This window comes from Xiphias gladius, chromosome 10 (assembly GCF_016859285.1).
Source record: "Xiphias gladius isolate SHS-SW01 ecotype Sanya breed wild chromosome 10, ASM1685928v1, whole genome shotgun sequence".
In the NCBI taxonomy this organism is placed as follows: Eukaryota; Metazoa; Chordata; class Actinopteri; order Istiophoriformes; family Xiphiidae; genus Xiphias; species Xiphias gladius.
The window spans coordinates 13183088-13200137 of NC_053409.1; the positions used below are offsets into that span (position 1 = coordinate 13183088).

The 17050-nt window shown below is 42.4% G+C and overlaps 2 protein-coding genes across 5 annotated transcripts in view; one reads left to right on the forward strand and one right to left on the reverse strand.

The window, feature by feature from the left end:
- The window catches only part of itpk1b (inositol-tetrakisphosphate 1-kinase b), a 36675-nt gene extending 27267 nt beyond the window's left edge, over window positions 1–9408 (forward strand). For all 3 annotated transcript variants that reach the window (XM_040136442.1, XM_040136443.1, XM_040136441.1), the window contains exons 6-11: window positions 1727–1825; window positions 2111–2151; window positions 2447–2612; window positions 5145–5212; window positions 5301–5463; window positions 6595–9408. In XM_040136442.1, the coding sequence (XP_039992376.1) occupies window positions 1727–1825; window positions 2111–2151; window positions 2447–2612; window positions 5145–5212; window positions 5301–5463; window positions 6595–6914 (857 nt within the window). In that variant the 3' untranslated portion in view covers window positions 6915–9408. The remainder of the gene's footprint in view (window positions 1–1726; window positions 1826–2110; window positions 2152–2446; window positions 2613–5144; window positions 5213–5300; window positions 5464–6594) is intronic.
- A 554-nt stretch (window positions 9409–9962) lies between these two features.
- On the reverse strand, window positions 9963–16438 carry plk4 (polo-like kinase 4 (Drosophila)). 2 transcript variants are annotated; one of them, XM_040136438.1, is made up of 15 exons: window positions 16240–16438; window positions 15215–15310; window positions 14785–14880; window positions 14110–14224; window positions 13008–13986; window positions 12831–12922; window positions 12158–12489; window positions 11956–12060; window positions 11685–11787; window positions 11405–11554; window positions 11079–11307; window positions 10880–10982; window positions 10622–10759; window positions 10422–10528; window positions 9963–10104 (listed from the first exon to the last, which is right to left on the reverse strand). In XM_040136438.1, exons 1-15 carry the CDS (start codon window positions 16267–16269, stop codon window positions 9993–9995), a joined length of 2787 nt encoding a protein of 928 aa, XP_039992372.1. In that variant the 5' UTR covers window positions 16270–16438; the 3' UTR covers window positions 9963–9992. The 2 variants fall into 2 exon arrangements, with proteins under 2 accessions (XP_039992372.1, XP_039992371.1); XM_040136437.1 differs by lacking the exon at window positions 16240–16438 and adding an exon at window positions 15448–15796.
- Between the last annotated feature and the right edge of the window lie 612 nt (window positions 16439–17050).

The window sequence follows — 17050 nt, forward strand, 5'->3', positions numbered from 1 at the left end:
ACACACGTAGACATAAACATTGAATAACAAAGAATTGAACTGATTAGATTCGCCCCCTCAGAGTCCGTACAGACCGATATCTCATATCAGTATCAGATCGGTGCATCCCTAGTCACTGAAGTAGTCTCTGCGATAACTTCTGAAAATCTCTTTTTGCCTCATGCATCCCTATTCATGGTGTTTTTTTTCTTTTCTTTCAAAAGTTAGTGTGTGTGTCTGCACTATCTGGCTGCTGTTGGAGCTGTAGAAGTCTGTGGGGCCCCATGTACACCCAGAGTTCAACACTCAGCACTGGAGTTAATGTAGGCAAATGAGATTCTCCTGAGCTCAGCACTAGTGGGAGCGGAGAGCCCTGCCACTGCTGAGGCCCACAGCACACAAAGACCGGCATGTTTCTATTGTGTTTTGTCAGTAGCAATTTGCCAGCTCTTGGTTTGGCCCCCTCACTGATTTCCTGTGGTGATATCTCCAACCAGCTGCCTTATCACCCCCGTGTACCTATTGTAGAGGGGAAATTCATAAGGCAGAAAATTAATATATATGCATCCTGTGCCCTGATATGGTGAAGTATGTCAGAGCTGCAGGATGTTTGTTATTTTCAGTCTTATCGGAACTGACTGACGGCAAGCTACAGGATGTGATGTAAAAACATGATGTAACCAAGCATGATGTAAACAAAAATGATGTGAGACATGGTAGAGATACGTGAGAAAAAGGACAAATGTTTGTCCTGGTTTAAATAATGTCTGTTAAAGGCATAGGCCAGTGTACTCTGTGTAATTGCACCTGTTTTGTTTGCTGTTGGGCAACTAGTGTGCTCTCAATCACACCTGCCTATCTGGCTCTGTAATGTGCTCTGCTGGTTTGACTTGTCTGTAGTTCCTTCAGATTGTGCATCTTCCTGTATTTCAGCATTTTACTGTCTGTGTGTCTGTGTGTCCGTGTGTGTGCGTGTGCGTGTGCGTGTGCTTGTGTGTGCGTGCGCGTGCGTGCGTGTGTGTGTGTGTGTGTGTTCTTTGGGAGGAGCAGACGGGCCTGGCAGCTTTCTGCTTTATTTATTTGAACAGGAGTCATTTGCCCCTCTGGGCTTCAGATGGCCTCTGCTAAACCTGTCACAAGGATGGAATAGAAATATAACCTTTTGTCCCAATTAAGTTAAATAAGGCTTCTGTCTGTCTGTCTGTCTGTCTGATAATGTAAAGAATAGCTTCAAGGAAGAGCTAAAAACCTGTGCCTGCTACTTTAGCTATTTTGGACAGGTGAGACAGCCAAAGCTGTTTAACAGAGAGAAAAGACTGACAATAAACTACAAACAGATTACATGCTGAAAGAACATCAGTGATAATTATACCAAATCCGAGATTGAAATTTTGTACATGGATTCTTTTACAGATTGGGGAATTTGTTGTGCTCAAAAAAATAGTTGGTAGTACATTATGTGATTTGAAGGGAATGGGTTTCAAGGGTGTAAACTGAACCTGAAATGATTACTTGATCGACAGATAAATGGGAAGTGGTGATGGGCAGTTTGAATATTTTTTTTTTCCTAATTTTGTATACTAGACAATCAAATGATTGCAGCCCTAGAGTAATTTTTTTCTGGAAGGCCACACTTAGATCATGACATCCATCATAATTCTTACTGTGTAAACTTTTGAAGACCTTTGGAGTATTTTCTCTCCGGCTCTTAATCCCCCTTTTGTTCTTTTACCTGTCTTTTTATTAGATGAGAGGATTTGCTCCCCTCCATTCATGGTCCTGAACACTGAGTGCAGCCCAGATGTGCTGGAGCAGATCAGGAGGCAAGGAATCTCATTCCCCTTCAGTAAGTATCTCTGCCTCAGTCAGATTACAGATATTGAGGAGTTCTTACAGATTGTTTAGGTGCTATATTTGGCTGTTCAACACTAATTGTACTAATGAATTTTTGTGTAAAAATAATCATTTTAGTTTCTGACCAATTGCAGTTTGATACCACATTTAACAAAAGGCCTTAGTGGGAAATGTTTCTACCCCACTGTCCTTTCATTACTGCTTTACAGCACTGGATCAAGTTTGGTTACCTTGTTAATTCTCTGTGTGTTTTGCCTTACCTTTATTTCTTCCTTAGTTTGCAAAACACGGGTGGCTCACGGCACCAACTCCCATGAGGTAAGAGGCCACAGGGCTCAGAGGTCACTCACACCCTCCACAGTTTGCTCTGTGTAAGCATTAACACTCTTGTGCTGTCACAGGAATATCATTTAACTCAAGTCCAAACAACAAAATCAGATAAAGTGCTGTACCTCATCTATCTCTGTGTGTCAGCTGAAATCAATACCCCTTTCGGGCTGGCCAAATAGTCCTCATTCCTGTACACTCACAGCATTCAATGAAGTTAGTTTTTAACTAGACTTGTGTCTCAAAATAGTGTTCTTTCATTTACTGTGCGTCTTCCTGTCCACAGATGGCCATTATCTTCAGCGAAGAGGACCTGAACGACGTGAGGCCCCCATGTGTGATCCAGAGCTTCATCAACCACAACGCAGTCCTCTACAAGGTGTTTGTGGTGGGGGACTCCTACACTGTGGTGGAGAGACCTTCACTGAAGAACTTCCCTGCTGGACCAGCAGGTGAGGAGACGGGAGACAGACAAGCTGGGAAAAGAGACGGGTGGGGAAGTCCAAGGGCTGCTAACAGCCACACTGGCCAGACTGCACAAGTTGCACAGCTTCTCCAAATTACCCAATAAAAGATCTCATAAAATGGTTTTATAGTCCCTGTGATTGGACCTATTCACCCTTTTAAGGGGTGCAGTGGAGTTTTGCCCTGTTGGTACATGCTGTTTGAAATAAACAAGAGCCATGGTGTCTTTCTCCATGAACATGTCAGAAGCCTTACCCCCGATGTGGCTTTGAATACAGGGTTGTCCCCTGACACAAATGACTCCGGTATTTGCATGTGATACAGTAGAGGCCCTCATGCAAACCAGTTTCACCATCAGCGTAGTAGTCTGCTTTGTGTAACGGCGCAGAGAGAACAGTTGCTTTCAGCCTGGAATGCTGAGTGGTGCAGCAGAAAAGCTCGGCCCTTGTCAAACACATAAAGCAACATACCACAGCTTTACATCTGCACAGTGTTCAGATCATTGTGCTCTGCAGCCTGAAGCTATACATTGTGTCTGGTGTCCAGAAAGTGGAGGAAAAGGCTGGATGAATGCATGAGGTATGACGATAAAGAGAGGAAGGGGTTTGTGTTTGGAAAGAACTTAAAACATAAGCGTGTGAGAGAGGGTCTGTCCCATCCAGCCTTTCTTCTCGTGTTTCTGTCAGAGTTAAACTGGTGTTTTATTCATCCAGCCAGGGAATGAAAGACTCCATCTGCCTAACACTTCATTACCACAACCCTCTACAAGCCGAGGGGCATATTTATTTGCACAGTGATGGAATTTACTTGTTCCCTCCACTCCCCACCCCACTTCCTTCTTTCTAACACTCTCTAATGTTAATCATTACAATGATAACAAAGAAAAAAGGGGGCAATAAATTTAGCAGTTCATCCCGTCACATTTATGACTGCCTCAAAGAAAATCCCTCACCAGTGGCAAACAAGTTATAAAGTAGGTTGTTTTGTTCTTAGGTGAACGCTCAGCACGATGTTGTTATGACTAAAAGGTTTAAAGTTGCGGAGATTTCACACCAGAGTGGTTTAGTTTTAGGTTTCTGTTTGTTTACACCAGGGGCCTGTACTACAAAGCAAGTTTAATATACCCAGGATATCTTCTCTTAATCTGGCTTCACGGTGCCTAACACCGGCCATCCTGGATACCCTGTATTACAAAACTGGTTATCTGCTGGCTCGGTTAACTCCCAGTATTCCTGTCCAGATGTGAGCACGTTCACGTGAAAGAGGCAGAGTTGTTAATTACAAGCAACATCGTCAGAAACATCAATAACTTACTTAATATTGTATGAGAAGAAACTGCGACGCCTGCAGGTAAATTCAGTTATAGTGACAGCCAAAAGTTTTATTCAGCATGGTGAAATGTAAACAATATGATCACATACGTAGAACAGAAAAAAACCCCAACTAGAAATAATTTCAAATTGCAAGAGACAGTTCAAGGATATGCTGTAAATAAGCACAGGAATTATTTTTTAATTTTCTTACTTAGTGAGTATTTTTGCTCTTTTGTCTGAGGATGAACAAGCTCTTATGTGATGCAAAAAAAAAAGAAAAAAAGTTATGTCAGACTGTTGCTGCTGCCAAAGCAAAGAGGCAAGAAGAAAAGTAGTTCTTGTCTGATGAGGTCAATCTGACTGACATGTTCAGTTTTAATCATGGGAAATATTTAACAGTGTGTGGATAACTTTCCTAATAAAAGATATCAAAGGGTTTAGCTTTTATTTCCAATTATCATCACAAGGTCTCCTCTTGTTATTCTGAGCCGCAGTGATGGAATAAGAGTGTACAATCATCAACACTGTCAGGAATCCTGTCGAGAGTGAAAGAATCTTTGTGCAATTAAAATGAAGCTATAATAGTTACAACGGAGTTATTTAGTGGGATAAACTCTCCCTGTGTTTGTTAAACGCTCCGTTTTCAAACTAGAGTGGACGCATGCAGAGCCTCAAACAGCAAAACGATTCAGCTGAACTAAAAAATATCTGTTGCTCCTTATTATTTGTCCCTTTATATCTTAAACTTGTTTGTCCATGTCGGGAACCTGTAGGAACGATGACTCTGGTTTTCCAGTGATCTGATTGGTCAGTGTTTGGGCTGTTGTCATGTGTTGCTCTGATCCTCTGGAGTTAACCTCCTCTGGAGCAGGTTGGATGTGCCGCACAAGTTACCATGGCAATGTAACCCGATAAGAAGTGAACCACCGTCACAACCCCTGAAAACTCAGTGTTAGACCTGAAGTTACCCCGCTAACCCCAAATCCTGCTTCGTAGTGCAGGCCGCTGGTGTGATCAGTAAATAAAGACATTAATTTAGGCCTGATGGCACCAAATAACCTGTTGAGCTTTGCTGCCACCTGGTGCCTGAGGTGGAAAGTGTAAACGGATGACTGCACTGGGAAATCATGTGTATGCAAAGCTGCTGTAAAATTCTGCCTCACCTCTTCCCTTTTTTTTTTTTTTTTCGCTCCGTTTCTTTTTCAGACAGGAAAGCCATTTTCTTCAACAGCCACAATGTTTCCAAGCCAGAGTCGTCCTCAGACTTGACCTCGGTACGTCCAAAATCTCACCGACTGTAATCCCATGTGATTGGAATGACGAGTTTGGTTGCTGATCTTTAATGTTGTATCTTTATCTCAGAGAGAGAATGTAGAGGGCGTGTCTCAGCCACCCAGCGACGATGTCATCAGAGAGTTGTCCCGGTCCTTGCGGGAGGCGCTGGGCGTGTCCCTGTTTGGCATCGACGTCATCATCAACAACCAAACGGGCCAACATGCCGTCATTGACATCAATGCATTCCCGGGTAGGGGCAGCCTCCCTTCCACAGGCGTGGCTTGCATTTGATCTATTCACCTTGAGTGGAATGTAAGCTTCAGTTTTGACAGAGACATCTTTCTATGGAGACCTAGTTCTCAGGCGTCACTCTGTCGGGCGTCGCTGTCTAAAAACTGAGAGGCGTAGTGATTTCGTTTTCTCTTGTGCAGCCAGTTATATTGAAATAAATGCCCCCCCCCCTCTCACACCATGCACTAGGTCTCAGTCGCTGTGTTAACGTGGAGAGCAATCTTCTTCCAAATACCCCGTTTTCTATGAATATGAGCCCCAAAAATATCACTGTTGGGCATATGTGTAACTGAATTATCATGGAGTACTCCAGTTTTAATTATTCATAATTATTATTATTGCTATTAATCCTGCTCATAAAGGATTTTATAAACATATAAACCATAATCAGAGTATGATTACTGTTGTTTTGCGGCATCTTACACAACATATACGCAGCAGTCTTAATTTGCTTGACAATGCATGAAGTCTCACTGCTCCTTGTTTATTCTATCACTGCTGTCAGTAGAAACAATGCATCTGGAAAATGTATGTAACTTTACAAAACAGCCCACTTTATGCAGCAGCTGGCTAGGTGTCTGGAGGTGAGAAAGTAGGGCATGGTTTAAAGCTCTCTCCCAACTTCTTCCATGCAACAACTTGAATGCCTTCAAAAAGACAGTATGCAAAAGTGTGCCTCCCAAATGCAGCCAGAGAAGGCTATGGCGGCTTCTCACTCCACTGTGGAGTGTGCAGCGTTTTACACTGTTCCAAATGGCCAGGCACTTTAGACTCCGTGGAACAGCGTGTCCTGCAATTTCTTTTTTTTTTTTTTTCTTCCCCCCAATTATACTGAACCCACAGTAATTGAATTTGAGGTTTTAGGTTGATAACTGGACGTAGCCTCTGATATTGTTAACGTACTGTATGGTGAAGGGGAGACATCTTCATTCATTAATCAGGCTGTTTCATGTCTTGTAAACAGGATGTGAATAGAGCAGTTCCATAAGCAACCAATGTAAACCTTTAAAGTGGAATACTCTTTATTTAGCATGCTGTACAGTGAGTAGCAGAATTCTTACAGTTTGTCTAAATATGTATATGTTTCCAGGTTATGAGGGCGTCCCAGAGTTTTTCAACGACCTCCTGACCCACATCAGCAGTGTGCTTCAGAGCCACAACCCTGACTTCGCCCCCGCCAGCGAGCCGCCCAAAGCCCTGCCAGTGAGCACCACGGTACCTAACGCCGTCCCGCCGGCCCCCGGCTGCTGCAGCATGCTGGGTAAAGATGCCAGCGGCAGCCCATGGATCGTAGAGGGCGACGGAGGCCTGAAAGGCCCGCGCCAGAGACTGGGCTGCAACTCGGCCATGTCCCCCAACTTCCAGCAGCACTGTGTCTCCACGATAGCTACCAAGGCTTCCTCCCAGTGACTGATCCCCCGCCCCCTACTCCGTTTGATCCCTGAACAAAAAACGGATGACAATGGTGACAATAATAATAAATAATAATCATAATAATTATGATGTTAATGATGATAATATATCTAATCAAAAAACAAACCTTTTGCTATATAGTTCTTGAAAATGATGGTGATTGGGTGTAAGCTTTTTTCTCTCTGCCTTTTTGTATTTTTCGTTCTGTCTAATGAGACTTAACAGTACTGTAATGTGAACTTTTGGGAACTTCTGCCTAATAGCTGATTTTATTTTTTCTCTCCTGTGTGAGTTCTCTGTAATGAAAGGGTCCAGATGAGGTAGCTAATGGGAATGGCCGAATCAGGACTGGAGAAAGATGTGCCACTAAATGTGCAATGTAGGACCCCTCGTATCACACACACACTCACATACACGCACAGGTATGCTTCCTTTGCGACGGACCGTGCCAGTGATGCGTGTTTGTATGCTGGTCAACATCACTGACTCCTCTGCACAAAGTGAGGGGAGGGGAGGGGAGGTGACTGGGCAATTGAACACTACTCTATAGGATCCCGGGCTGCTATGTGACTGTGGCCAACCGACGGCAGAGGACATACTGAGTCTGAAAATGAATGACGAGATAGTTTTTCGTTTTGCTAGACTGAACAAACAGGTAAGCCGTTTACTTTTCCGAGTGCCATTGAATTTACTTTAAGTGTAGGAAGGACACCTTCAGAATACACATTATTTTCAGCGGTTAAAAAGACGAAAAGCGAATCTCCATTACCACGTGACCAAGTTTTGTTTTTGTTTTTTTTCTTAAATGATTTTTGTCGCACCAGTGTTTATAGGTCTTTTGAGTGTTTTACTGTACGTCAGATCCCGGATGTTAGGTGTTCATCAAACAAACCGCGTCCTTGTTTTGAGTCCCAGTCTGAGGCGCTCCAGTGCAGGAAGACAAGGATCACATTCCTTTTTGCGTTTTGTGGATGTTTTTAGAGGATTCCATCATTTCTTTGGAATTCCACCCGGGTCTTGGGAGACTTGTCACATCACTCCATGGTTTTGCAGTCTCCTTAACCAGACTCTACATGTTGTCAGCGCTGTTGTCTGTAACTTGAACAAACTACTCACCTGAGGCCTACTTGACCTATCAACAGACTTGGGGCTGCTTTCACTTTTCATTGAATCATTAATTAGAAATTGTTCCACGAAAATCAAGGTAAAATGTGTATTTTGAATCCCACCTAAAATTGGTGTTATCATTTTGCTACCATTTTCAAGATAATTGAGGAATTTATTAATCCTTGACTCGATTTAAATACACACTATCTGCACTTCTTACAAAAATTCAATTTTAATGAGTCCCTCAGTCCAGTTGGTTCATTTGCTTCAAGCTTCATCCTCCGACCCATCTTCTGTTCCAGCTGCTGTATTTGTGTCACATTTTAAAATCATTTGGAGGGAAAGTGGTGGGAGGAGGTCCAGTTCTTGTTCCCAGTGTTCACTGTGAGATTTTTTTACTTCAATTTTGTTAATATCTTTGTCCTTACATCTACTAAGAGCAACTTTATTTTATTGAGGGTTTTATGGGGAAAAAATGTTTTATATAAATGAAATGAAAGAACGTGATGTTTTTGAACAAACAGTGGACATTTATTAGAGGAATAGTAAAATGCTGGGTGCAGTTGTTAAGGGGACAGAGGAGCTCGTGACTGATGCTGTCGTCTCCCTCTAGCATCTAGTGGGAACGAGCACCAACCTGCGGTGCATACAGATTATTGCATTCCCCCTGAGCCTGCTTCTCCTCCTTCTCTTGTCACAGAGAGCTCCTCCTATCTGTTGTATTTCTTCCCATCAGTATCCGAGAGAACCGACTGTCCTCTAGCTTGTGATCGTAAATAATAGTGTCACTGCAGCCATCTCACCAGCATCTCTCCAGGACAAAAGAATACTAATGACGTTCTGGAAATTTGTTTTCACGAGACAGAACATATTGTGAGATAACAGTTACAATCCTGTTTTAACTCCCCAGAATTTGAGTTTGTACTCAAGCATCAATACATTCAAAATGTGAAGGTGTTGCAGCAGGTTCAGGGGCAACTTTCACATCCTTTTCCCCTGATCTAGGTGTTTCCCCACCTAGAAAGAGGGGTGACGATGAGGGTGTGTTCCTGTTTAGGTGGGAAAGGCTGATATGTGTACACCACTATACTGTGTCTTATCTCGTGTTCCTAATTGTGCTTCTAAATGGGAAATAAATGGTTAACCCTATCCTTGATCATTTCTGCAACCCAGACAGTGTCATCCTACTCCCAGCTTCCACCTGAATGTTTACTTCTTGGGTGTCTTGTACAGTACGTGTATATATGCCTAGGCTTACATCCGTACAGTATGTTGTTTTGTATCAGTTACGTAACAGAGGAATCCATAATTTTGTGACCTTTTTTTAATTAAATGGCCAAACCAACAGGGCGAAATAAACATGAAACCTCACCTGGCTGTATTTTATTCAGCTCTGATTTTTTGAGAATTTGTGAGTAAATGCTATTTTATCTCTTGTTATTTCTTTGACTATAGTAGGAGGTAACATCCTGTCATACATAGCCAAGTTAAGCCACGTTTCAATGATAGTTTCCACATATAGGAGGTTGCTTTAGGTCTTATTTATAAATTCTGTAGTACCAAAACTATAAAAAGGTAGCGCTTAATACTTTAATTTCCTCCTTGAAGTGCAAAGAGAAGACTGCCAGACAGAGTGCCGCAATTCTCCACTCAGCCTCCAGATGTTTATTGCTTATGCATTTATGAATCAGATATTTCATAGAATTGGAGACAGTAAAAAAGACAGATACATATAAACTTTTTCAAGTAGGCCCACTGACTCTATACAAAATGGTTTCTTATTAAAATAAAAATATCTTTTCATAATCTTAGTCTTCTGTACATGTAAAAAAACAAAAAAATACAAAGATATATTTACAAGAACACCAGACGAAAGACAGTCTAACGGTTTCTAATGCTACCTTCAGTTCCCTGACAGGCCTCTGTAATCCTGGGATGTTTTTTTTTTTTTTTTTAAACCACTAAATGTTACTGAGGTTGTAGGTGATGTGCTGTTGGATTCACCAACAGTCCAAGGATGGTGGAGAGACAGTGAAGCTTCTCCTTGACGTGCTCTGGCAACTTTTCGTTCTCCTTATACCTGTGAAAAAGGAACAATTATTTATCTACAATCCCTTCATGATTTACTGTACCTTACAAGATAGGTTTGCATTGTGTGAAAAATTTTTTCCTGTGACTTTTTTTTTTCTTTTCGGGTAAATGTTGATTGTGTGCCTCGTTCTAAATTTAAAATCCTACTGAAGCTCTAGTAAGTATTACATTTTGAGAAAGGCTCTTTATAAAGACATTCATTATGAAATATGATCAACTGTACCCCAGCTGCCACTGTCTTAATGATAAAGCTGATAAACACAAGCCCATAAAGTGACAGAAACGCATTTCCAACATATTTTGTACCTGGTGATCTTCCCCTCTGGAGATGTGTAGGTAATGCAGGAAACTCCAGCCTGAACCACCAGCTGAGACCCATCATTGAACTGCACCCACACCTCTCCGCTCGTCAGCTGCAGAAACAAAAACAGAGATCCACCCTTTAAATCACAAAGACAATTCTTTTGCTGATTATAGGACATTAGGTTAATTTATTTACCAATTACCTGAGATGCCCATCCAACATTGGGCACAAATATTGACTTAACCACTTTTCCTGTGCTTTGTACCAGGTCCTGTCGCACTGGGGAGCTTTTCTTACCCAGGCTGGCTGTGGTGAAATCAGACCCATCGTAGGAAATCATCTGAAAAATACAATTTAAAAACAAAAAATGAAAGACAAATCTCAGGCTAGCTGTCTTGCTGTTAAGACCTCTAAGCCACTTGTTCATCCATCCTCCAGTGTAAGGTTTCCAGACACTCACTGAAGGAGTGATCTGTGGAGGTTGAGGAGGTGAAGCTGTTTCAGGAGGCACCGGGTGGCAGGGCAGGGACAACGAGCACGGGGAGTCTGGGTTGGCAGGTCTCCTAGGAAGAATAACATATATAGAACATTAATTAGCCTCACAAGATGAGGAAAAAGGAAAAGCACGGAGCATATCATTGACAGAGTTTTCTACTCACCTGCCAATAGTTATGGGGAAGAAAGGGACGTTCTTGGTGCTGCGCTGCTCCTCTGCTGTGATGGCGGCCTCTAGTGACAGACAGATGCTGTGGCCCTCATCAGACAACTCCACATACAGCCTACTCTCTGGGCTCAGGCCAGTCAGCCCCACCTCCCCCTTAACTGTGTACGACTTCCCGCTCTTCTCCACCACTCGCACCAGCTCTGATGTCTTGTGGGTCTTTGCTCCTACAAGAAACATGTTTATGATATGAAGCATTATACATTAACTCCATGCACCTTCCCCCTTAGTGGGATCACGTGTTTCGACAGACATTTAACTCACCATCATAAAAGCAAACCTCCAGGTCTGCATTGGGGGAATTCTCCATTAGCATTACTTTAGCATACTTAGTGTAAAGGGTCACTTTAGGAGTCTTGGATTTCACGAGCTGCACAAATTTGGAGGCGTACTGGTATTTCTTCCAGTATTTTTCTGTAACAAAACAAAACAAAACAAAAAATTAATTAATTGAATTTTTTTTTTTTTAATTTAAAAATTAAAAAAAAAAAAGCCATTAAGATATAATTTGATGTTATTGGATGTGAAGCGTCTATAAGAGTACCCGGAAGGTCCTCGTAGCTACAAATGAGAATGTCTTCTGGAGGAGCGGGAGGGCAGTCCAGCACAGGAAAACCCTTTCCATTATTAGGCTGGTATATTGTCACCTACAGGAAATAATAACAATAATAATAACAACTATAATATCAATAATAAGCTAGCATTTGCAGGAGTAATAATTATGGTATGATGTTACACTACCCCCTACTGGTAACATATGGAAAATAGAGAATGAGTAACTGAGTAATATTCAGGGTGCTACATAATGAACGCACCATTGAACCATCACAGGAAATCCGAAGGACTTCTTTGACTCTCTCTTGACCACTCTGGCATTTCAACAACTCCATACACACTTCACCCGTGTCCAGGATGCTCACCTGCATGCAAGACAACAAAAGGAAATGATATATTAACAAATTTCCCAGTTGATCACACAGTGAACAAATAATCGAAAAAACATGAGCAATATCTTACAACAGCATTTTTGGTCTTCTGTCTGATAGGCTTCAGTCTGGATGCACACAGAGGAGGGACTACGTCTCTGAGCGTTTTCTTCTCCTTATCTGTGCTGGGTTTAGCTGAAGGGAGCTTTAACTCTCTGCCATGAGGAGGCTGAAACTCTGCCCCAGGTACATTCTCCCTGTATGAGTCAGGGTCAGAGGAAAGCTGGTGGTGCAGGTGGTGCTGGTTGTGGTGACCCAATGGCTTGCCTGTCCAGGAATTGTGAATCCCTAAAGGTCCTCTGCTGCCGTGGAAGCTGCTGCTGCTGCTGTGTGTGCTGCTATCTGTGGGTCTCTGTCCGGAACCTGGGAAGGAAAGGAAAATATTTGTAAAGACTTGCTTTAGCTGATGGTTTTAGCGAATGGTTTTAAATTATCTTTAGAGAGTTTAAAGGTTCATTTATCATTTTTAAAACACTTCTGGTTCAAAAGGGTGGCTAGCCTAGTCCCTATATCTATGGTTTAATCCACTAATAGCCCAGGATGATTTCATTCACAGGCATTTCTTACTTCAAAGTGTTCCCAATCTATGTGCTGAACTCAATAAAAGTTGGTCAGATGAGAAAACTAGCTAACTCATGATACTGAAGTAAAACAGCTGAAACCTATCACATATGGACAGATAATCAAAAGGCAAAAAAACAAACCATCACTGTTGAGCCAATTAGTGACTCCCTCCAGGTCTTGAAACTGCAGGTTTGGTGGATGTGCCATCTGTGAGGGTAATGAGTACCCAGAACTGAAAAAACAGTGAAGTGAAATCTGTTAGTGTCAGGTTAAATGTTATTATAAATTATTAGAATATGAACGGAGAGACTACTTACTTTGCAGACTGTTTGACGGGAGGAGAAGGGAGACCCCCATGCTCTGAAAATGGGTGTTGAGTGGAGGACATGGGGAAGACTGGTCTACCTATATTAGTCAAAGTCTCCTCTGAGTGGCATCTCCCCAGCTCGTGACTTGACCCCTGCCCAGATGCACAAGAGCCGGAGCGATCCGAGGAGTGAGCCCTCCTCAGGTATCGAGAATGAGGCTGTCCATTCTCTCCACCATGAAGTGCCCTGCTCCTGCCCTCTCTGTGAAATCTGTCTGGCAGGTGCTGCTTTTGCCACTGGTCTCCGTCCTCAAAACAGGTGCCGACAGGCTGGCAAGGAAGACTCGGAATGGGCATCATGCGATTGGGAAGGGCAGAGCCAATCATGTGCCTGGTTCTCCTTTGGAGGCGGGAGCTGCTGCTGGCTGAGGTGGAGGAGGTGCAGGCTGTTGAGATGGTGGCGATGCCGCTGTCAATGGACCCTTCATCTCCCATCCCCAGCTCCTTGGTCCTGACCAGCAGGCTCTGGGTCATGAACGGGTGGTCCAGCACTGCAGAGAGGCTGGGCCGCTGGGCGGGGTCCTTCTGCAGCAGCTGATGGATCAGGTCCTGAGCCTCTACAGAAACATGACCGGGCATCTCATATTCCCCAAGAACCACTTTTGACAAGGTGTGCTTGACTGTGTCTGTGTCAAATGGAGGGCGCCCCATCAGGAAGGCGTAGAACATGCACCCCAGTGACCAGACATCGGATTCCAGACCGTGAGCGCTGCGAGTGGCCACCTCCGGGGAGATGTAGTTCGGTGTTCCGCACATGGTGAAGTGCTTTTCATTTGGGAGTTTGAGCTGAGTTGCCAGACCAAAGTCTGCTATCTTAATGTTCATGTTGCCGGTCAGCAAAAGGTTGGACAAGGTCAGATCCCGATGCAAGATGCCATGAGTATGTAAATACAGCATTCCTTTCACTATTTGATGCATGAAATGTCTTGCTGTGGGAAAAATAAATAAAAAAATTTTAAAAACAATAAAGACAGGCAGTTCGCAAAACAGATAAACCATTTAGTGCAACATAATTCATTATGAATTTTCTAAGTAAAATAGTTCTGCCTGACCTTCATCTTCAGAGAAAGGCACCTTCCGCTCTTTAAGGTACCGACTCATCTCTCCATTGTGGCACATCTCCAACACCAAGTACACATAGTTGCTGTCCTCAAAGTAGTTGTACAGCTTAAATAAAGACATGATATACAATATGGTATTTATAATCATGTCAAAGAGAGAAGACAAAATCTGGAAAACGTTTGGCTGGATTGGAGTCTAAAATATTGTGCTGCTGTGGTCCAGAAAAGTTGTGGGACTACTAAAATTTCAAAGCCACACTGATAACCAACCCTAAAATTAAGAAGATGACCAAGAAAAAATTGGATGAGCAACTATAATAGTGAATAAAAGTACGATAAATAACTGTGACAATAACACAAAGCTGAATCACAGACTTAGACATAGACAATATACACATATTAAACTGTATATTTTTAAAAAAAATTTCATGTTCCAAAATACAGAATTGAAATCCTACAATTAGTGCTGCAAACCTGTCGCATCAGGTCTGTTTTTGTTGTACATTTAACAGAGAAATTAAAAAATAAAAAATTTAAAAAAAACTTAAAATTAATGTCACACAGAAAATCCAAAAGAGAGCAAATACATGAGTGCCACAGGAGACTTTATGTAGTGTAATAATAACCCACAGTAACATGAAATTTGATGTGTCCAGCAAACGTTACCTCAAGTACTGACGGATGTTTCAATCGGCAGTGAATCTCCACCTCGTTTGTCACACGCTGGACCATACCAGCTTTGTGCATTGCTTTTTTGTCAATCTGCAGACAGGAACAACGGAGATAATTATACACCTGCCACTCGTTAGATCAACATGCACTGTGGTACAGTGCAGGAGCACGGTGGTTCGGTTAAGTGTCTAATAGTCAATCTGTCGCCCACAAAGACACTGAACTATTCAGACCTTGTTTGTTGGGAGTCGAGGGACCCAGGAATCCCATGGGAACCAACTTCAGTCTAACAATCCAACAAATCCAGTTCACACTTCAACTGTCAGTTGCTATTGATTATGAAGTATCTACATTACAGGTAAAGCGTGCTATAATTAAGTCCTATTACTGACAAAGACATAAATGGTGGGTGGGGGATTCTTACCGTTTTGATAGCAACCTCCAGACCAGTATTCACTGATTTTGCCCGGTAAACACATGCAAAGGAGCCTTTGCCAAGGAGGGTGAGGACCTTAAAGTCCTACATAAGAAGACAGAAAAATAAAAACAGAGTGTTACAAACAATAAATTGTATTTGCAGAGAAATATAACTACGATTTCAGGTTAGAACATCTGTTTTGATCCCAAGACAGACAGGCTCTTTAAATAGCATGATACCTCGATCCTGAGCTCCTGAGCAAAAGATAAACGTTTCTCCTCATCTCTGCTGGCTTGGGTGTCATCAGAAAGGTTTTGGAAGAAATAGTGGATAATCTGGTCAAACATCGTCCCTCTAGCCTGCGACATGCTGGGTGCACACCTCGGCAGACAATCTAACGACCTCGCATAGGAGAAAACCTCCCACAACAAACGCTAACTGCCAAACAAGCCACCAACACCTGACGCTGTCATATGGCCAACCAAAACCTTTAATTATCCCGGCTGCCCTCCCGCCGTAACGGGGACCACTTGTTGCCGTTTCCAGGCAGCATGTTGGGTTACTACACTGACGCGCCGAGGAGAAACAACACACTGTTTGTCCCGAGGGAGCTGTGGTGAGCTTACACACCCAGGCACCGAGGCTGCTGATAACACTGCTGACACTGACAGTAATAATAATAATAATAATAATAAATAGAAAATGTTTAAATAAGAAACGACCACTTTCAATGCATGTGAAACAACAAACAAGATGAAACGTAAATGAATGTGACGCTAATGTTATTGGCTAATTAAATGGCGTTGGTACCATATTAACGGGTAGTTAAAAGTTTGGTACATTTAACTGAAATGTATCAAACTTCAAACGTTATAATGTAGCGACAAAAACACCGTTTAACTCACGGCCAACCAGCCACTTTTAACCGCTAGCGTTAACTCCAAGCGTAAATCTTAACGCTGGCTACCAGACTCAGTTGGCTAACGACTCTGAAGTTAGCTTGTGGGCGTTAGCCTAAGAAAATAGCTCACCTCAATTTTATCTCCGATCGAAACACTCATGGTGCCTGGTTTTCGCCCTGCAGATGCAGACTGCGGTGGGCAGAGTGCATCGATAGTCGGTACAGGAGTCCTCAGAGGGCAAGTAAATGTTGTTCTTGTGTTCCCCTCCAAAACTTTGCCATTGCTTCCATTTTGAATATATCCGCCCGTTACTCCCGTGGCGACGTCACACCGTCAACGTCACATGACAACAATCGGGATTTGCCACGCCCCCTCCCAGGGTTCCGCACTCGCTTCGTTGAGAACTACTAAACCTATGTTGCCTCATTCATAGAAGTGCGCTCAAACTTAAAGTTTTGTACCTGTCGTCTTAGTGCAGTAAGTTTGCACGTTTCAGTTTGTATCTGTCAAGAACCTATGTGTTGTATTCGTGTATATGTTTTTTTCCTGTCTGTGCTTGCAGGTTTAGTTTTTAAAGTCTGAACATGTAAGCAGGTTCTGCATTCATTCTGGGGAGGCTCAAAGTGTTCAAACTTAAATAAGTAAATCATATTTTTGAAATAATTAATGAGACGAGTGCATCTAGAGAAAATCTTTAAAGTAACCATGGTGTGGTGAAATATTCCAGTAAGTTATATGGAAACTCATCTAATTCTAATGAAATGTTATTTCAACTAGAGCTGCAACTAACGCTTATTTTCATTGTCGATTAATCTGACGATTATTTTCTTGATTAATTGATTAATCATTTGGTCTTATTAAATGTACAAAAATAATGAAAAATATTCACCACAATTCCCAGAGTCCAAAGTGACGTCTATGAATTGCTTGTTGTGTCCGA

Excerpts from the sequence above, each read along its gene's own strand:
- plk4 (XM_040136437.1), bottom strand. The coding sequence starts at position 15,576 with ATGTCGCAGGCTAGAGGGACGATGTTTGACCAGATTATCCACTATTTC. Across the intron at positions 12,490-12,830 it reads TAATTGGCTCAACAGTGATG|GTTCCGGACAGAGACCCACA; the intron begins GTTTGTTTTTTT and ends TTTCCTTCCCAG. Across the intron at positions 11,788-11,955 it reads TTTCCTGTGATGGTTCAATG|GTGACAATATACCAGCCTAA; the intron begins GTGCGTTCATTA and ends TATTTCCTGTAG.